The sequence below is a fragment of the Microtus oregoni genome, unplaced genomic scaffold (assembly GCF_018167655.1).
Source record: "Microtus oregoni isolate MIOR12 unplaced genomic scaffold, Mior012 000010F_ref0000083, whole genome shotgun sequence".
NCBI lineage: Eukaryota > Metazoa > Chordata > Mammalia > Rodentia > Cricetidae > Microtus > Microtus oregoni.
In genome coordinates this window covers 35073300-35095091 of record NW_024543069.1, presented here as the reverse complement: position 1 = coordinate 35095091, position 21792 = coordinate 35073300, and the positions used below count along the sequence as shown (strand labels likewise).

The 21792-nt window shown below is 47.4% G+C and overlaps 1 protein-coding gene across 2 annotated transcripts in view; it reads left to right on the top strand.

Annotated features, from left to right (window-relative positions):
* Positions 1-1618: 1618 nt before the first annotated feature.
* The window catches only part of Fat4 (FAT atypical cadherin 4), a 130069-nt gene continuing 109895 nt past the window's right edge, over positions 1619-21792 (top strand). For both annotated transcript variants that reach the window (XM_041659198.1, XM_041659197.1), the window contains exon 1: positions 1619-6793. In XM_041659198.1, coding sequence (XP_041515132.1) covers positions 1619-6793 — 5175 coding nt within the window. The remainder of the gene's footprint in view (positions 6794-21792) is intronic.

Below are 21792 nucleotides of genomic sequence, written 5' to 3'. Positions count from 1 at the left end.
CCCCAGCTCCGGCCACTAAACTTATTTATTTCCAAACCTGACCCCACCCCCATCTATTCCTTGGCTGCCTCTTGCTGTGATTGCGCCGACGCCGGCCAAGATTTGACCAAAAGGGAAAATAAATAAATAGAAAGGAGTTGGGGGGTGGTCGCCCCCTTCTTTGCGCCTCCGCCGCGGGGCTCGCCCACCGCCCGCCCACAGCCTCGGAGGCCGCGGTGACGAGCGTCGCCCCAGCCAGTGGCGGCAGGAGGCGAGGGCGGCGGGGACTCCGGGCGGGGCTGTGGCCAATGGGCTGCAGCGGGGCAGGGCCCGCGGGTGACAGGACCAGAACAGGGGAGTGGCGGCCACTGGAGTCCCGGAGCATCGAGGGGCGAGCAAAGTTTCTCAGTCCTGCTCGCAATCGCGGACAGCCCTCCCCCTCCGTGTGTGCGCGCGTGTGTGTGAGTGCGTGTGTGCGCGCAGCGGGGAAGGGGCGGGGAGAGTACGAGGGACCCGGAGAGGCAGCGGGGGACTCGCCCGGCTCCAGATCCGCGGCGGTGCCACCTCCGAGCCCTGGCTGCGAAGGAGCGCGCCCACCCGGCGCCCCGTGCAGCTGCACCGCATCTCCGCGTCCCCATCCTCCGCGGAGACCGCGACGGAGGGACCCACCCCTCCCCAAACACAAAGCCTAGCGGATTACAAAGTGAAACTGACCCGGGACAATAAAAATAGAGATACCAGGACAAGGGCGAGGCTCTTTCGAGGGCGCTGGTGCCCGCTGACGCCCGGGGAAGAACCCCTGGCATGGTGAGGGGAGGGGACTCGGGGAACCAGCACTGTTGCTGCTGCTGCTGCTGTCCGACCCCCACGACGCCGAGGAGGAAGGGGAACCCGCGCTCTGTGGATGTACAAATGATGCCGGCGCGGAGGTGAAGGATGCGGAAAGGCGCCTGCGGCAGCCTGGGCTGGACCTCGGGCTCCGAGCTGCGGTGGGCGCAAAGACATCCCAGGTTACCAGCAAGAGGACTGAGTTGAGGGCTGCTGGAGACTCGGTGGGCACGCGATGCCCCGGGTGGGTGCCTCCGCTGCGAAGGGAAGGAGCCTGATCCAGAGACAACCTTCCTAGCTTCTCCGGAGTGAAACCCTAGAGGAGTCTGCACCGCAAGTTTCGTCTTCGTCCGGCTTCCCTGCTCAATCTCCGGGGTGCAGAGGTTGTGCACCTCTATGCTCTGTCCTGTTTGGCATCAAGCTCCGGGTAAGTTCTAAAGTTTTTGGAGAGACGTGCATGCAGTGAGTGACTCCTCAGGTCCCCCCAAATCCAGGCCTCATCTCGCAACTCCTCTCGCGGTCTGGACGCTCAGACTCGGATTTCCAATCCAAGTGTCTGGAGGCCTTCTTGAAACTTTCTCGGGAGAGTCCAGGGATGCCCCGCCGCCTGTCGCCTCATCCTCCCCTACGCTGCGCGTCTCACCGGCCACCGGGAGCCTTTTCTTGAGCGTCTGCCCCTGGCTCACTCTTCTGAACTTCAGAGATCTCTAGCCAAACTGGCTTTTGACTGGCGCCACTCAGAAGTCCTACGGACCATCCCGTTTCCTTCACCTTGCTTCTCTTCCTCGCACGGCTCCTGGAAACCAGGACCATGAACTTGGCCGCAGACCCGGCTCCTGGCCGCAGGCGGCTCCCGCTACTCTCTCCATCCCTGTGCCAGCTACTGCGAGTCTGGGGGTTGTTGTCTCTGCTCCCGGGCCCAGCCCGAGTCCAAGCGGCCGAACAGCGTCAGGTGTTCCAGGTGATGGAAGAGCAGCCTCCAGGGACTCTGGTGGGCACCATCCCAACACGCCCGGGCTTCACCTACCGGCTCAGCGAAAGCCACGCCCTGTTCGCTATTAACAGCAGCACCGGAGCGCTGTACACCACGGCCACCATCGACCGCGAGAGCCTGCCCAGCGACGTAGTCAACCTGGTGGTCCTTTCCAGCGCGCCCACCTATCCTACCGAGGTGCGGGTGTTGGTGCGTGACCTCAATGACAATGCCCCAGTCTTCCCGGATCCCTCGATCGTGGTCACCTTCAAGGAGGACAGTGGCAGCGGGCGTCAGGTCATTCTGGACACCGCCACGGACTCTGACATCGGCTCCAACGGCGTGGATCACCGCTCTTACCGCATCGTCCGCGGCAATGAGGCGGGTCGCTTTCGCCTGGACATTACCTTGAACCCCAGTGGCGAGGGTGCGTTCCTGCACCTGGTGTCCAAGGGTGGGCTGGACCGCGAGGTCACACCCCAGTACCAGCTCCTGGTGGAGGTGGAGGACAAGGGTGAGCCAAAGCGGCGAGGTTACCTTCAGGTCAATGTGACTGTACAGGACATTAATGACAATCCCCCGGTGTTTGGCAGTTCCCATTACCAGGCGGGGGTGCCCGAGGACGCGGCTGTGGGCTCGAGTGTCCTGCAGGTGGCGGCGGCTGACGCAGACGAGGGCACCAATGCGGACATCCGTTACCGGCTGCAGGATGAGGGAACCCCCTTCCAGATGGACCCGGAGACGGGGCTCATCACCGTGCGAGAGCCGCTAGACTTCGAGGCCCGGCGACAGTATTCGCTGACAGTGCAGGCCACGGACCGTGGTGTGCCCTCGCTCACCGGGCGTGCCGAAGCGCTCATCCAGCTGCTGGATGTCAACGACAACGACCCTGTAGTGAAGTTTCGCTACTTCCCCGCCACCTCGCGCTACGCTTCGGTGGATGAGAATGCGCAGGTGGGTACCGTGGTTGCTCTGCTCACCGTGACGGACGCGGACTCCCCGGCAGCCAACGGAAACATCTCGGTGCAGATTCTCGGGGGCAACGAGCAACGCCACTTTGAGGTACAGAGGAGCAAGGTGCCCAACCTGAGTCTCATCAAGGTGGCCAGCGCCCTGGACCGCGAGCGAATCCCTTCCTACAACCTCACAGTCTCGGTCTCGGATAACTCTGGGGCGCCCCCTACCGCCGAGGTTCAGGCGCGCTCCTCCGTGGCCAGCTTGGTCATTTTCGTCAATGACATCAATGATCACCCTCCGGTCTTTGCACAGCAAGTGTACAGAGTGAACCTGAGCGAGGAGGCGCCTCCGGGGAGCTATGTGAGCGGGGTGTCTGCCACTGACGGTGACTCTGGTCTCAATGCGAACCTGCGTTACAGCATCGTCTCTGGAAATGGGTTGGGCTGGTTCCACATCAGTGAGCACAGTGGCCTGGTGACCACCAGTGCTGCAGGGGGCCTTGACCGTGAACTTGCCTCCCAGATTGTACTGAATATCAGTGCCCGAGACCAGGGGGTCCACCCCAAGGTGTCCTATGCCCAGCTTGTGGTAACTGTCTTGGACGTCAATGACGAAAAGCCCGTGTTTAGCCAGCCTGAAGGCTATGAGGTATCTGTGGTTGAGAATGCTCCAGCTGGGACGGAGCTGTTGGTTATAGGGGCAACCGATGGGGATCTGAGTGACAACGGGACGGTGCGCTTCTCCCTGCAAGAGGCCGAGGGTGACCAAAGGCTCTTCCGCCTGGATCCTGTATCTGGGAGACTGACTACTACTTCCTCCCTAGACAGAGAGGAGCAAGCCTTCTACTGTCTGTTGATTCTAGCGACAGACCTGGGCTCCCCTCCCCAGTCGTCCACAGCTCAGGTGAATGTCAGCCTTCTGGATATCAATGACAACAGCCCGGTGTTCTACCCAGTCCAATACTTTGCTCATATTCAGGAGAATGAGCCTGGAGGTAGCTATGTCACCACCGTGTCTGCTACCGACCCAGACATGGGTCCCAACGGGACTGTTCAGTACAGTATTTCAGCTGGGGACAGGTCGAGGTTTCAGATTAATGCTAAGAGCGGGGTTATTTCTACAAGGATGGCCCTAGACAGAGAAGAGAAAACAGCCTACCAGCTGCAGATAGTGGCTACTGATGGGGGCAACCTACAGTCCCCGAACCAGGCCATAGTCACCGTCACGGTGCTAGATACACAAGACAACCCACCCGTGTTCAGCCAGGCTGCTTACAGCTTCGTGGTCTTTGAGAACGTGGCTCTAGGGTACCACGTGGGCAGTGTTTCTGCAACCACCATGGACCTCAATGCCAACATCAGCTATCTCATCACTACTGGGGACCAGAGAGGTACGTTTGCTGTGCATCCCGTCACAGGGCAGCTGACCACAGCCAGTGTGATCGACAGGGAAGAACAGTCCTTCTATCAGCTGAGAGTAGTGGCCAGTGGGGGTGCAGTAGCGGGAGACACCGTGGTTAACATCACCGTGAAAGACTTGAATGATAACGCCCCCCACTTCCTCCAGGCAGTAGAGAGCGTAAATGCAGTGGAGAACTGGCAGGCAGGACACAGCATCTTCCAGGCCAAAGCTGTGGACCCTGATGAAGGTGTCAACGGCAGGGTGCTCTATAGTCTGAAGCAGAACCCCAAGAACCTATTCGCTATCAATGAGCAGAATGGTAGCGTCAGTCTTCTGGGCGCCCTGGATGTTCACACGGGCTCCTACCAGGTAGAAATCTTGGCCTCGGATATGGGCGTCCCCCAGCTCTCCTCCAGCGTCATTTTGACAGTTTATGTCCACGACGTAAATGACAACCCACCAGTGTTTGACCAGATTTCCTATGAGGTCACCCTTTCTGAGTCAGAGCCCGTGAATTCTCGGTTTTTTAAAGTGCAAGCTTCCGACGAAGATTCTGGGGCAAACGGGGAAATAGCCTATACGATCACAGATGGGAACGCTGGCGATGCCTTTGGCATCTTTCCAGATGGCCAGTTGTATATAAAAAGTGAACTGGACCGTGAACTTCAGGAGAGATATGTGTTAGTGGTCGTTGCCTCTGACCGGGCAGTGGAGCCCCTAAGTGCTACTGTGAATGTCACTGTGATTTTAGAAGATGTGAATGACAATAGGCCTTTGTTTAATAGTACCAATTACACATTTTACTTTGAAGAGGAGCAGAGAGCCGGGTCATATGTAGGCAAAGTCAGTGCTGTGGACAAAGACTTCGGGCCGAATGGGGAAGTGAGGTACACTTTTGAGGTCGCCCAGCCCGATTTTGAGCTGCATGCTGTCACTGGGGAGATCACCAGCACCCACAAGTTCGACAGGGAGTCACTCATGAGGAGACGGGGCACAGCAGTGTTCAGCTTCACAGTGATAGCCACAGATCAGGGCCTCCCTCAGCCTCTCAAGGACCAGGCCACTGTGCATGTCTACATGAAGGACATCAATGACAACGCCCCCAAGTTTCTAAAAGACTTTTACCAAGCTACAGTGTCAGAGACGGCGACCAATCTGACCCAGGTCTTACGGGTGTCCGCCTCAGACGTGGATGAAGGCAGTAACGGTCTCATCCACTACTCTATCCTCAAAGGAAATGAAGAAAGACAGTTTGCTATAGACAGGTTCTCTGGCCAGGTGACTCTCATAGGCAAGTTAGACTATGAAGCGACCCCTGCCTATTCCCTCCTCATTCAGGCGGTGGATTCGGGGGCCATCTCCCTCAACTCAACCTGCACACTCAGTATTGATATTTTGGATGAAAATGACAATACCCCCTCTTTTCCAAAGTCAACACTGTTTGTGGATGTCTTGGAAAACATGAGGATTGGTGAACTTGTTTCCTCTGTTACCGCCACTGATTCCGACTCGGGTGCCAATGCAGACTTGCATTACACTATCACAGGGTCAAACAACCATGGGACTTTCAGCATTAGTCCAAACACTGGGAGTATCTTTCTTGCCAAGAAGTTGGACTTTGAGACGCAGTCTTTATATAAATTGAATATAACAGCGAAAGACCAAGGGCGGCCTCCTCGGTCATCCACGATGTCAGTGGTGATCCACGTGAGGGACTTCAATGACAATCCCCCGAGCTTTCCTCCGGGAGACATTTTCAAGTCTATTGTGGAGAACATCCCTCTTGGCACATCTGTCATTTCTGTGACAGCACACGACCCGGATGCGGACATCAATGGGCAGCTGTCTTACGCCATCATTCAACAGATGCCCCGCGGCAACCACTTCAGCATCGACGAAGTCAAAGGGACCATCTACACCAGTGCTGAGATCGACCGCGAGTTTGCCAATCTCTTTGAGCTAACGGTGAAAGCCAACGACCAGGCAGTGCCGATAGAAACCAGGAGGTACGCTTTGAAAAATGTGACCATTTTGGTAACAGACCTCAACGACAATGTCCCAATGTTTATATCCCAAAATGCCCTGGCTGCAGACCCCTCAGCCATGATCGGTTCGGTCTTGACTACCATCATGGCCGCAGACCCCGACGAAGGTGCCAATGGCGAGGTCGAGTATGAGATAGTGAACGGGGACACGGACACCTTCACCGTGGACCGCTACAGCGGAGACCTTCGTGTGGCTTCCGCCTTGGTGCCTTCACAGCTCTACTACAACCTCATAGTGTCAGCCACAGACCTGGGCCCCGAGAGGAGGAAGTCAACCACGGAACTGACCGTCATCCTCCAGGGCCTTGATGGGCCTGTTTTCACACAGAACAAATACATAACCATCTTGAAGGAAGGGGAGCCCATTGGTACCAATGTCATATCCATAGAAGCAGCTAGCCCCAGAGGGTCAGAGGCTCCGGTGGAGTATTACATCGTTTCTGTTCACTGTGAAGAAAAGACTGTTGGACGTCTCTTTACCATTGGACGGCAGACTGGTATCATTCAAACTGCAGCCATTTTGGACCGGGAGCAGGGAGCATGTCTCTACCTGGTGGATGTCTATGCCATTGAGAAGTCATCTGCCTTTCCCAGGACACAGAGAGCAGAGGTGAGAGCTTGGGTTCCTTTATTATTTGCTCTGGGTGGGCTTTATATATGTATATATGTATATATTTACATATATGTATATATATATACATACATATGTCTTTGCTAGTGTGCTTACTCTCTATGATTTAACTGTGTTTTTGTGGCTGCTTTTATAAACAGGGACAACTTGAAAAATGTTGTCACCTACTGACAGTTTCAGAAAAATGCAGCTATCATTCAGGCTACAATAAATAATGAACTTTTTAGAACGTCAATATCCCTTACCTGCAATCATGAGTGTAAGGCTACTGGACAAAGCATTTGCCATTTTCATGAGTGACTAAAGCCCATTTGTACGGACTAACCTAGATTTCTCTCAGTAAGGAAATCAGCTGGGGGATGGGTAGTCTCGGAGTTGAATCCCGGTTCCAAGGTGAAGGGTTTTGCTAGGTCTCTGAGTGGGTTAGGTTTCTGAGTTGGGTTTTGCTGGAGCCTGCGTGGCAGTTTACACTAGGACAGCACTGACTTCCCCATCCTCAGCGAGCTTGGCAGATCATAGGCAGTGAGTAATCTCGACGTGGTGAGCCAAGTTTGTGGAGATTCCTGATTTCTTCTGCCCGAGGGGCTTGCAAACGACCTCCTGGCACGGAGGAAATGCTGCTCTTTCTTCCTAAGCTAACTCGGGTAGCTGTGAACAGTTAGATCCAAAGTTCCCCTGTGAGTCTTGGGATAAAAGTGCACTGCTGTTAGATGCGCCGGTGCAGGCACTGGTCCTGTCTCCAGGTGGGGAAGCCTGCCCTGTACAGGAGTCAGTCTCGAGCCCATCCTCCAGAGTCACAGGCTGAACTGTCGTCTCCGCCCATCCTACTATCATTGATTGGCATCTTCTCAATTAAGCTCCTTCATTCCAGGGCTGTGTGCGAATTGCCAAGAGTGGATCCAGCTACCTTCTAGAACGTTTGATTGATGTTTTCTGAGTCTTCCTCCCTCTGCTGCTTCCCACTCTCCTCAGAGATGTCCTAGCATCTGCCCCTCAGGCAAAAACTCAAAATATCAAATGTGGTTTCTGATGCCTGGCAGGGATCCAAACACAACATGGTGGTGAAATTGAGGCTGTTGCGTTTATTTACTTGCTTTCTCCTTGGGGGAGACCAAGGATGCTTTCATTTCATTTTGGGTGTTTGTTTTTATTATTATCTTCTGGAATCCCCTGTGATTGTGTGTGTGTGTGTGTGTGTGTGTGTGTGTGTGTGTGTGATCACTAGCTGTATGCATCCTACTGATGAGATCCAAGGGCATTAGCGCTCATTAGAAATATAATTCCCAATGGTCATGTAATTGTAAATGAATTTCAATTTTTCCTTGCACACCTTTCCTGAGAGGCTTCAGGGACAAACTGTCTCCTTCCATCTACTTACTGCTCTAAAGATCTTAACTTCAGTGGTCTTTGGTTTGGATCAGGTTATGATTTATGCATAAGTCATTGTTGGATTTGTGCGTATTCCATCTCTCACTTTCTTCTCTGTAGTTCCTTCTGAGATGAACAGCCTCGATTAGTTTAAACACCCAAATATTTACTGAAGGCTGGCAATTACGTCTCTCTGGATAATGGCTGCATTCGTTAAACAGATGACATAATTAGGTGTTTATTTCACTCAAGTCTTTTATTGGAGGAGAGCAGAGCATGGCAAGGAATGCTCCTGGGTTCCATTAGAAGACCCATCGCGCCTGTGACTCACCCATTCCATAGGGGAAGACGGACTTGTCACAAGTGTGCCAGATAGTGATGTCTCTGGAACAGGCACGAAGACTAAAAATAATTATTACAAATAACTTTTGTTAGGAATGGGGGACAGCATGCCCATCGCGTCTTTAACCTCAGTTGACATCAGTATGAAAATTACTCTTTGAGACTTCAGACAAACCAAAGGAGAATCAATCTGAGGACTAGTGTATGTGTGTGTGCCTGTGGTGTGCATGAATGCATGTGTGTGTGTGTACCTGCATGAGTGTTCATTTCTCTCTCTTTCTCTCTTGTACACACACACACACACACACACACACACAAACACAAAAGTGTGCACCAATGCATCAGGATACCCTCGGTGTACTAAAAGTGCTGAAACTATAAACCAACATTGAGTTCCCAGGTTACAGCCATTCCTGAAATTTAAACCAAATGTTTTTATTTGTTATGCCCAAAGAGCACCGAAAGCAGTAGTTTGGAGGTAAAATGTCATGTTATTCTTGATTGTGTTCCCCCAACATATAGAGTAAGCTGATGTTTTTCAATTGCTCAGTTGGCTAGTTATGATGCTGCAGTGAGAAGCCATAGGGTGTCGACGGCAGAGGTGACTTGGGCACTGTTCCTTCCCAGCTTCTTTTTAGTGTATTTGAAAACATGCATTTGTCTGACCTGATAGGGATCTGGGCAGCTTGCTCTGGGCTCAGGCCGGTGTCATACATTCTGTGTGACGAGAGAGTCAGGGGAGAAGATGGGAGATTGGCCTGCAGTCTGTGGTATTGTTCACTTTGGAAACTTGTCAAGGGACACACACATTCTCTCATGCCACCTGTCAAAGCTAAAGCTTGAATGCTTTAGCTAAGGCAGGAATACCTCCAAAAGCTGTCTACTATAATACGTCAATTAATTGATGAATTAATTTTAATTAAAATTCATTAAAATTTAGAAGTCTGTTTTATTTACAGACTTGCAGCATTGGGTCTCCGCTAGATGCCATGGTGACCAGGTACTTGGCTATACTGATCCTTTTTATTTCAGAGTCTCATTTATTACCCAGCATGTGGTATGTGCTGCAAGCTTGTTACTGCTGAGTACCACGGGAAGAATCAAGGTCAGAACACAGCTTTTTTGGGGAGTGAGTCCATGAAAAGCTGGGGGTAAACTTGACCCATCAGTTGAACAAGGGCAGAGAATAGGAGTTACCTCTCTTCTACAGACAAAAAGAGGATTGTCAGAAATTCAAAAGAACAGAGGGAATAAAGGGTGGTCTGGCATAGGATTACTGTGTGAGTGGAAGAGAGGCTGCAGCTGACCAGGGTCACATGGGCTGCTTTCTAGGCCACTGGCCTCTGGACCCCCTTATGCTCCCCTGAAACTCCCCAAGGGCCTTCTGGTTAAGGGTGTGTCTTAACCATCTTTCTTTATTAGTTGTGGTGGCTTGAATAAGAAATGTCCCCCGTGGACTCCAGGATTTTCTAGCTTTCAGGGCGTGGAGCTTTGCTAGATGAGTACTGGAGAAGGCTTGGAGAGCTTATGGCCTCGATCCATTACAAGTTTGCATCTCAGCTTCCTGTTTGTGGTTGAGATGTGATCTCTCAGCTTCCTACTCCTTGGTTTGCTGCCCTGCCTGTCCATCATGGTGGACTTTTATCCCTCTAGAACCATAAGCCAAGGTCAATGCTTCTGTCTGTAAGTCGCTTTCAGTCCTGGTATTCTATCTCAGTCACAGAAAAGTAACCGGGGGACTCATTTTAACAAAGCAAAAAAAAAAAAAGTTGCAGATTTATTAACATTACATGAAACATAATGTTCTTTTATTTATTTATTTATTAAAGATTTCTGTCTCCTCCCCAGCACTGCCTCCCCTTTCCCTCCCCCCATCGGGAACTCACCAAGGCCAGCTGGCCCCGGGGTCTGAAAAATCATGGGATAAAACCAGACTCACTGAACATAGCGAACAATGAGGACTACTGAGGACTCATAATGTTCTTTTTTGTTTAAAGATGTTACATGTTCAAACTTGAAAATTTGAAGTAATATCTCACATTTAAAAATTCTCTTTGGCCATGACTTACAGAATACAGTAGAAGTCTCAAGCATTTTGTTTTGTTTTGTTTGTTTGTTTCCCAGTTAAAATATCTGACATTATTCCAGTTCTCAAACAGGTAGGTTTTATGTAGGGTAATGGAAAAGTATTTTGGTTTGGTCCCCTGTTCAGGTAATCATTGATTTTACCATCCGGAAAGACATTGCACTGGGACTTATTGGCAAGACATCAGGAAATCAGTCAGCAGAGTTACCTGTGTAGTGACATGAAAATCTATGCTCTCTGCTACCTTACAAATGGATCTTTGCCTATTTAAGATGTATCTATCAGCTATATGCAATTCAGAAAAAGCTGGTGTAGGTGAGGGAGACTTTGTCAGAAAGGAAAGTGATGGAGACTTTGTCAGAAAGGATCTTTATGGTAGGTTATTTTATGAATTTCAAATATACTTGTTTTAAATGATGGAGAGATGAATGTTCTAAAGAACATGTTTGTGTGTGCATGAGTGTGTTTATGTGTGTGTATGTGCTTAAGTGTGATATGTGTGATAGTGTGATGTATGTACATATATATGTATGCAGGTATGTATATGTGTATATGGATATGTATGTATGTATGCATGTATGTGTGTTTGTGTGTCTATTGTGATGTAGTCAAGCCTTGCTACTCTGTCAGTTTATTACATATCACAGTTATTTTCGTGATGATCGTCCATAGCATACACGTCCTTTCCAGGTCCATAAATACATTGTATCATCAGCAATTGTGGCTGCCTTGCTTTGTATTAAGTCTCTTGAAATACGTTCCTTTTAATGACAGCGGTGTAGCTGTGACCCATATCTGACCATTTCCCCTCCAAATACTCCAGAGTCCATGAACTCCACTGTATTCTCCTCTTACGCATCTGAGTGAGGCACACAGACCAAGTGGCATCAGTGTGCGCTTGGCGATTTCACTCAGCCTCTCCCCTACCCGTCTCATGCACACGCATGCAGATCTCAGGCCTCACTGTTTTGACAACCATGTGCTATCACTGCACATGCATCCCGTGTTCTTTACCTTGCCGTCCACTGATGCTCATATGGGTTGGCTGGTTTGATAGTCTCACTGCTATACAGTGCTCAGTTAACATGGATGTAGGTTTGTCTCTCCAAGGCCTGCATTTCCTCCTGTCTGGATACATTCAGTGATGGGTTACTGTATCCTGTGATACTTCTCTCTTTAATGTTTGTTCATGAATTTTCTAATGTTTTCTGTGATGGAGCCACCAGTTTGCGTTCCGCTGCTACAGTTCAAATTTTGTTGACTTGGTCCCTCTGGTGTCCCAACTGAGGTTTTGTGGAACCCTGGAGAGCTGCAGCTTAGTGGGGGGCATTTAGGATATTCAGGACATCCTTAAAGGAGGCCAGTGCCTGCAGTCCCTTCCTCTTCCTCCTTTTTCTCTGCCTTATGATGCAGCCAGTTCACTCCACCATGCCCTTCTAACCCCGTCTGTTGCCTTTCCACTGGCCCAAATCAAGGATGCCAATGGGTCATGAACCACAGCCTCCAAAACTGTAGTCCACAAAAAAAAAAAAAAAACCCTTTATCCTTATGAACTGATCATCCAAGGGATTTTGTTATAGTCATGGGAAGCTGATTAACCCGCTTGTACAGATGCATGTGAGTACATTCTTGCAGCCTTTGGAGCACTAACCTGTTTTGGGTGGCAATAGTTCTAAAGGGGGTGGGGTGTCACTGGCGTGGAGAGTGACACGGAGGGTCACGTTTGCCTGAGGCTCTTTGATGTCGCGCATTCTTTACAGACCTGTTGGCCATCTCTTCATCTATCTTCTTCTGGAACTGTTGGGTCTTCTACCCATGATTTAACGCCATTGTTCAGTTTGATACTGCTGACGTGTTTCAGTTTCTCGAATATTTTCACAGCTAACCCCTCTCAGATTCATCCTTTGTGGCTGTTTTTTCCATCTAGAGATTTATCTTTCACGGGGTTTGTAGTTTCTGTCATCCTGAAGCTTTTTAGTCTGATTTTTATGTGCCTATTTTTTCTTTTATTTTTTTAATTGTCTGTACTTTCGAGCTTTTAATAAAAGGATACATGATCACTATTTTGGAAGGAAGTACACTGGGGACGTGTTTTATTCTGATGTTCATATTGAGGTCTATCCTTCTATCTTTAGCCCACTTCCACAAGATGAGAAGCCAAGACCTAGCGTGGTTCACACTGCCAAGTGCGTAAGGCTCTTCCCCAGCACCATCCAGGAACGACCTTGTCCTCCTCCATGAGAGGGTTCTTACAGCCATTTGTCATTGCAGGTCAGCCCATCAGCAGTGTGTGACTTTGCCTCTGCGTTTGCTGTCCTTGTCCAGCGATGTGGCCTCCATTTTTATGGTGACACATGACAGTTGGCTTGCAGAAAACCCTTTACATGTATTGACTCCCAACCCGCCTGGGGATGGTTAGAAATTATTCATAATTCAAAATTTTACTTGTTAGCTCAAAATTTACCCTAACATTGTCAGTTATTTTGCTTGAGGTGTCAGGTTCCCTTTGCTCCTGACAAACAGCAGTGAGTAGTTTCTCTCAGGGGCTCTTTGTTGTGCAAATGCGCTTCCCCAGACAACAGCATCCCAGGCTCATCCCGTAGTCAGAAGGGCCTTATTTTACACAACCTCAGTCCTCAGCCTGGTGCAGAGCACCGATTCTCTGTGCACATGTAACACAGAACACTGATAAGGTGGCATTGAGACCGGAATCTGCATTTACTGCAACCGATAATTGTGCTGTATTCTAAAGAACACTTTTCACGTTTTGGTGGAACTGGCATCCAGGTTTACTGTGAGCACTGGTGTGACCCTGATGCTGACCTCTGACCTCTGATCTCATCCAGGTGAACATATCCAGATAAATACCTCTATACCAGCCTAACTCCTACATTCATGCTTGGACTGTTTAGTTGATACTAAAACAGCTTTAGCAATTGGATAATCTATTAATTTTCACAGTGAAGCCATATTGATGATGAAGAGAAGATGGGGATGCTGGGTGCTGGACACTAAGTTAAGGAATGATTTTATTCCACGCAGTTTAGAATTAAAGTTGGCTCGCGTTAGATGAGATGTCTGAACAGGCTAGACCTGGGCCTGATTAAGAAGAACTAAAGCACCCGAGATGAGTATTAATGGCAGAGGTGGGAAAAGTCTGGCGTTTCTGAATTTTAGTGATTGACAGATGAAGACTTCTCATCCAGGAAAGGAATAACTGGTAAATGGCAGAGGCCAATGTAGATTGGAATGTTCCTTAAAGTAGCCCCAAAATCGAATATGATGATATTTCCATTTCTTTGGGCGGGGTGGGGGGGGAAGTTTCAAGGCAGGGATTCTCTGTGTAGCTCTGATTATTCTGGAACTCTCTATAGACGACACTGGCCTCAAACTCACTGAGATCTGCCTGCCTCTGCCTCTGCCTCCTGAGTACTGGGATTAAAGACGTGAGCCACTATGGCCCATGATGATATTTTATAATGGCAAACTTTCAGTAGTCTATGTAAGAGCGGCCCATGGAAGAAGAGTGGAATACAGAAAATGAAGATAAGTGGGAAGAATTATTACATAAATCTCCATTATAAAATATTCTCAGATGAGATAGGATGACTCAGTAGGTTGAAGTGCCTTCTTCTTGCCCTATTACCTGAGTTAGATCCCAAAGTGGGCAGAGGGAACCAGATCCTGGGTTGTCTCTGACTACCACACACACACTGGCACACCTGCACACCCCTAATAATTATTGCAATAATAGCAATGATAATACATATGTAATGACCTATTAGCCATATACTTCTATTGTACAGAGCGTGGGATCCCCCCTCCCCCATGGTAGAATTAGATAATGAAGTCATGATGATAAACAGGGATCCAATTGGCAGATAATTTACATATGATCAAGATCTGGCTCTAGGTCTTCTTCGTGCATTTACGAAACACACCGAGTAAAACTAAAGAAGATTCCAGTTTATGGAGAGATAAGGAGCCATTTAGAAATGCGTAGGGTAATGGCGTGACTGCAGCCTATGAATTTGTTCTCAACGGCGCTCACCCTCCCCCAACTTACTTTAAGAATTACATATTCTTTCTCATTCTTGTAGATACACGATTTGAACTGTGTAAAACCTTTCCATTGTTCTAAGGATTTCCACACTACTTTTTTTTTGTAAAGCATCAGGCAGTGGTTAAAGACTTGATATGGTCTCTAGGCATCTAGGGCCCAGCTTGTTTCTACTCATTAAGAAGTAGAAACCGCTAAAGCCAACGCTGTAAGCTAGCAGAACCACTGAAGGCAAGACGCTGTTTCAAAGATAAGACATGGCTTCGAACGTTACAAATGACTCAGGGTAGCTGCTGCATCCACTCCTCCCCTGGAGGATGTCTGACCTACTGGGGCAGAGTGACAGGCTAGCTAGAGGAAGGGAGTGAGGATGGGAGAGAGGCCCAGGCTTCGAGGGCTATGAGGACTTTGCCGCCTCAGTTGGAAATGGCAGCCAGATTGGCAGTGATTGGCAGTCTGTCCATATGACAGATGTGGGTGGCAGAGGTGTCACAGAGTGGGAATGACTCCCTTCCAGCCTGCGCTCAGAACAACCTCCGAGCTACAGCCTGAGACCCCAGCAGGCCTACAAGCCCCCAAAGCCTTCTCAAATGGATGCTGAGTTGAACTTGAAGCAGGAAGTTTGACTGTGAAAATGTGGCTCACAAACAATACTTCTCGCTCCTCTCCCCTTCCATGAAACTGTCACGGTCCCAACTGCTCCCAAGGCATCATTTACACTCAAGAAAAATGGAAGTAACCTTCTTTGTACATGACATCTCCGAATTTTCCATATTATCTTCAGGTATTTACTGCATTTCGTGTTCTGGAGAAGCTGTATGTCTTTAAATTTAGAAGTATATTAAATATTGTCCTGCTTATTTTAAATTTATAGCAATTTTCCGATTTGTGACATTTTTACTAGAAGTAGTGTATAAAATGAGGCCCACAGTTTATCCCTCATTTTAATGATAGTTTTAAGTGTGATTATGTGATATGTGTGTATAACAATGGAGCTTTGAACCATAATTGCCGCTAGACGTTGCTGAACTGCTTCCGTGCCCCTGGCAGGGCAGTGCGAGCCACTCAGAATCCTGCCAGTGCTACAAAAAGTTGACTCATTGTCTTCTTTTTAAGATAGTGTATTAAATCACCCGCTCAACCCATTAAAATAGCCATTCATGTTTGTGTCTAAGTGGGCCAGGGCCGCCTGTGTTGTGAATCCAGCTTACTGTTTTATTACCCTGCATAATAAAATACAGAAATTATCTTTCATTTGAGGTCGTAATTAGTTGGAAGTAAGTAATGAATCTTTAGTGTCCTGAGCCTAGGGCCTGGCAAACTGAGAGCGCCACTTGACCCCTGGCTTATTGAGAAATGAAGGATGTGGGAGAGCAGTTTTTCTTCATGGGATAAGATGGCTTGGGGCACGAGGGTTATTCTAGCTTTCCAAAAACTTGGGTCGAACCAGTGCAGACAGCTGGTGTGATAGAGGCGGCCATTCCTGTATCCTCTTCTCTGTGTAGAAGTGCAGATGGATGGATATAGTATAGGTGGCCACCCCTGTATATCATCTTCTTTGTGTAGAAGCACAGGCAGCTGATGTGGTAGAGGCAGCCATCCCTGTATCCTCTTCTGTATGCCTAAGTGCAGACAGTTGATGGGGTATATGTGGTCATCCTTGTATCCTCTTCTCTGTGTATCTGTGGAGTTCATCAATCATGCCTTTATAGTTATGAAAAATGTTTGTCATTCGGCATCCAAGAGCAGATTCACCAAATGAATCTACCACCTTTGTTTAAACATGGTGGTAGATGCTGGCTTGGGAGGTGGTGCTGGGGGTGAGCTGTAGCAACACAGGAGAAGGGTGATTGTGTGGGACAGAAGTTCGCCACACTTGCCACGTGTTAACTTCATCACATTGCACTCTTAACTTTTTAGTTCATCTCACCCTCCTGTCTTAGAGACATTTGAAGGAGACACCCAAGCAGACCCCTGGGGGTCAGCGGCCAGGCTTCCCAGCCTCCTAACTCCAGCCTAAGTATGAAAGTCTATCTCAAAAACCCAATATGGATAGCACCTGAGAAACAAAGCTGACATTGACCTCTGACCTCCATAGCTCTTAAATATGAATGCTCTCTCTCTCAAAACTCTCTCTCTCTCTCTCTCTCTCTCTCTCTCTCTCTCACACACACACACACACAAATAAAAAATATTTTTTAAATGTGACCTAAACACGTTCTATTGGTCTCTAGAACATGAGACAAAGTGTGAATAACTTGGGAAATGAAACCACAGTTTAAATTTTATCTTTGTTAAGTATGGCATTTCCTAAAGTCAATTTTTCCATCCTCCATTAACAAATTTGATATGCATTTCAATTTTGGGAGAAACTCTCTATTGTTTTTAATATTACATATAGAGGCACACTGCATTTTGAAGTTTTACAGTCAACAGAATTTGAGATTTATTTATCTATGTAATATATATACATATACTTCTGGAGGAGCAACCAGTGCTCCTAACAAGCTATCTCTCCAGGCCCCTGGTCAACAGAATTTGAAAAGGGGAGTAACTTGCTCAAAGTCTTACCTGCAGTGGGAACCTCAGGCAGATGCTCAGCCTCTTCCAGCCTTGTGCCTTTGTCTCCTAGGGGGAATACAATGTAACCTTTCACTAAGCCTTGGGAGGCACTGTATCTCACAGTAGTATGCATTGTTCTTGAAGGTTGCTTGGCTCACATTGAGGTTTCTGCATTTGACTATTTACTCCTTGTGTGGTCCAGAAGGCAATGATTCCACAAAAATGTAAACAACCACTGGTCAACGAAATAGCTACTGTTCACGCAGGGATGGTGGCAACACATCCAAGGACACCGTGTGGATGGGGAGAAACCATGCATTTAAATTTCAGGGAGTTATTAAGAATGCACATTAAAACATCCCTATGGTAATTTTCTTCATTACTTGACATCCAGCACAAAAATAACCTTTAAATGACACTGATTGTCAAGTGACCAGCAGGGCAAAGCTCAAAACAAAGGATTTTAGCTAAGAGACCAAAGTGAATCCTGTTTTAAAAATATTGGTTTTTGCAGACATTTACTTTAGGTAACAAACAAAATCTGTTTTGTGGTTTTTTATGTAGCAAACCCAGATGAGCTTTCTGGATACCTGTTTGGTGCCGAAGACCTTTTGAGGTTCACTCCATCTAGGGATAAGCCCTTTTGAGGTACATTCCATCTAGGGATAAGCCCTTTTGAGGTTCACTCCATCTAGGGATAAGCCCTTTTGAGTTATACTCCATCTAGGGGTTGCTATAAAATGTTGAAAGGGACATTGAATTTTCAGCCACTGTCATGAAGGAGTCTTCAGGCCAAGTTCAGGCTCTAATGACCTTTGTTTTAGCTTGATCTCCTATGGGAATATTTCCTAACAGTAAATCTTCAAATACTCTCATCTGATGGCTGCACACTGCAGTCTCTACGCTCTGTTTCTGTGAAGAATTATGGTGGATATTGCCCATTCTGTTTCCAGTTTTCTCACTCTGGTGCCCTTTTTCTTTGTGCTGTTGTGGAAGAAATGAAGCAAGAGGCTTCTTCTTTGTTGTTTATTTTGTTGTCAAAACAACTTCTCTAGAAATAAACCATCCAATGTGCAGTGACCCTCAAGGCAGGCTGGACACCTACTGTACTGAACAGTCTTCATTGCTAACTTGGCACAACCCAGAGTTACCAGGGAAAAGGGAAGCTTTGCTAAAGAACAGATAAGACTGGCCTGTGGGCCTGTCTGTGGGGCTCTGTCTTGATTGATAACTGATGTGGGAGGGCCCAGGCCACTATGGGTGGCACCATCCTTAGGCAGAAGGTCTTGGGCTATGTAAGAAAGCCAGTGAGTTGAGCACGAACCAGGAAAGAAGCCAGTAAGTACCTTTCCTGCATAGTTTCTGTTTGAATTCATGCTCTGATTTCACTCAGTGATGGACTGGTACCTGGAAGTGTAAGCTACATAAACTCTTCCCTTTCAATGTTTCTTTTGTTTATTGTTTTATCTCACTGATAAAAATGGACTAATGTATTCCATTTCATACAGAAGTTATGAGCAGCCGTGAGCACGGGAGCCCATTGTTTTGGATAGACTTGGGTTTAAGTTTTGTTTCCAAAACTTTTGTTCTTTCGAATACACTTCTGTGATCTTAATTGCTACACATCATCATCAATTATCACATGACAATGCCATGAAAGATAAAGCCTCAAGAAATACGGAGACAATGATTGACAGGACTGGTGCTGGCCCATGTCCGGTTTTGTTTGTAGTTCAGTGAAGACTCCCTGGTTTTTAAATCAGAAAATATATTCAACCAACATTTCTGTGAAGGAGTTAATAATGCTCGTTTTCAGAGAGCATGACTATATCACATTAAGTGAAGCATTAATTATTTATAAAGGGAAGTATAATGTATAAATCAACACAATGAGGGAGAATGTCAAGCTCAAGGCTTGCCTGGGCTTTAAACAGGGACTGTAGCCAAAAAGCAAAACAGAGAAGAGGAAGGCCATGCTTAGAAAGCAGAAATTTCTTATTTTCTCTGGGTCGGGTTTATAGTTAGCCGAATTGAATTTGGATGTTAAGCTGACTTTGAAGGAGATTTTCTACCACGGCTATAACTAAGCATGTCTCCTAATTAAATGCTCAGACATGAATGAGTTGGGTTTTGCTTTCTAGCGGTGGTTGTGGGAGGAGAGTTTAACTTCAGCAGGCTGTCTGTTAACGAACACAGACTTATTAGGGGTGGAGGAGATAATAAGGAACCTAACTGTAATTCGGGATTAATGATGGGATTCGTATCATGCAGACACATGGCAGAAGACACATCCGTGTCACCAGAAAAGGCCCAAGGCGATGAACCCAGAAGTTGTGCAGGTACAGCCAAACACACAGGTGTAGAGATTCCAGCCCGTGGATGATTGATTGGCCAGTAGATTTTAGGCATGCGTGGTAGACATAACCGCAGGAAGCACTCAGTGCCATGGAAAGTTCACTTCATAGTGACCAGGAAATAAAAAGAAGGAAGAAGGGCCCATGTCCCCTTGTAGTGACCAGGGAACAGAGAGGTAAGAGGAGGGCCACTTCCTCATATTCTCTTAGGGCACTCAGTCAATACCTGAGACCCCCTACTGGGCCTAAGTTCTTATACTTTCCTCTGCTTTCCCATCTCCTCAAGCTAAGTGCCAGGAGTTGGACTGTTGACTTCAGACCTAGAATATCTCTAGACGAGAAATACAGACTGTCCCAGGCGATGCAGAGTAAAGAGAGAAGGAAGTGCTGGTGTAGCTGCCTCTGTACATGGCTGCCTCTCTGCACTCTGTAACTTAGCAGTTGGCTCCTTTCAGAAGTTTACTCCCTATTGCTGGCTTGAGGGACAAGGTGAGCACAACCAGGAGGGTCACCTGAAACAGTTTTCTTCATCCCAGCCTTCAGACAGAGCCAATGTACAGAGTTTTCCAGGGTTGTTTCGGCAGAGAGTGAAACCACTTAGGATTTCCAGTTTTGTAGTGAGGTGAAAGATAGATCAGGAGGATGCTGGCTGTACCCCTGACCTTGGCTTCGGGTTCGAGTCTACTTGTCTGTAAGCAATAACCAGAGACTTCAGGACCAGAGGGGTTGTAGTTGAGCCTTATTCTCATTTTTATTGTGAATAGCTGGCTGTTACCTCCTGGTTCTCCACCTCACCTCTTTTTATTCCCCTGAGTACTATTGAGTGCTGTGGCATCAAGCAGCCTCACTTCAAATCCACACCTGCAACATACAGGAAGTCTATTGTAAAAACCCTAGTCTACTGTCAGAAAATCTAGAAGACTACCACATTGGGTGGTGTCTCCAGTTGATTTCATTGACTCATTGTTATTAATCCCACATAAGCTTTTAGTGTTTGTGGTGGATAATTTTGGTTGTCAACTTGACCCAAGTGGGACCTTTCCTGAGGAATTACTTCATCTGTCTGGCCCCTGGGTATATCTGTGGCTCATTTTCTTAATTGATAACTGACGTAGGAGGGCCCAGCCAACTGTGGGCAGTGCTATCCCCTAGTCAGGCAGTCCTGACCTATATAAGAAAGCAGTAAGGAACAAGCTAGGAGCATTTTTCCTACAAGGTGTCTGCTTCAGGCACTGTTGACCTACCTCAGGGCTGAGCTGTTCCTGCATGTTTAAACCAAATAAACCCTTCCCCCCCAAGTTGCTTTTAGTCAGAATCACAGAAACAGAAAGCAAACTGGGGCAGTGTTAGATTTAGATAGGGATTTCCTGAGTTATTTGACCTGTGCAAAATGAAATTGATTTCTTTGTCTCTATAATGTGGCATCTGTTAGAAGATGCCTATCCTTGTTCTTCTGCATTTTTAAATAATTTAATAAGAATTATTATGTAATTAACTGGGCACCAGCTTCATTCAAGAGGTTTTCTCCCACACCCAGGTCTAGGCTGTCGTCCCTTCAAATGCCTGTCTTCCCTTCTTGCCTGAGTCCAGGCCCACCCTGTGCTGTTGTAATTGCTTCTCTCTTTCTCTCCTTCCTGTTTGAAATGAGGTCCACCCTGTGGTACTATAATCTCTGCTCTCCAGAAACCCTTCTTCCAGAGTTCCTGGTCATTTGACTCTTTAGATACCGTATTTGTAGAGCTCACTCAGGAAATGCAATTACATGCTGATTTTTACACCATTTCTAGTTACACTAACAGGTACTAAGCAATTCCTGTGTACTTACTGAATATGACCAATGAGCAGTAATAAGCTCCCATCCCTGAGGCAATAAGTACTAGCATTCAGTAACAACACACGGCTGCTTATGCTCTTTCATTGAAACTTAAAATGATGCGTAGAAAGAAGTTCAGTTGTTGGCCCTGTCTTACAGATGGTGGAACAGGAACACGGGAAGGATAAAGTAGCTACACAGGTACTAGGGCTGGACCAGGACTAGGTTTGAGCTGTCGCTCTAGACAACTGTACATTCTGACTGCAGTTTCTTATAGCTATGTCAGAAACACGCTTAGCTGGTATTTTTTTTATTGTAATTGGCATACATTGCTATTGTTTTTCTTCGTATGCATCTGTAATATAGGTTAGAAATATCACTTTAAGTTATTTT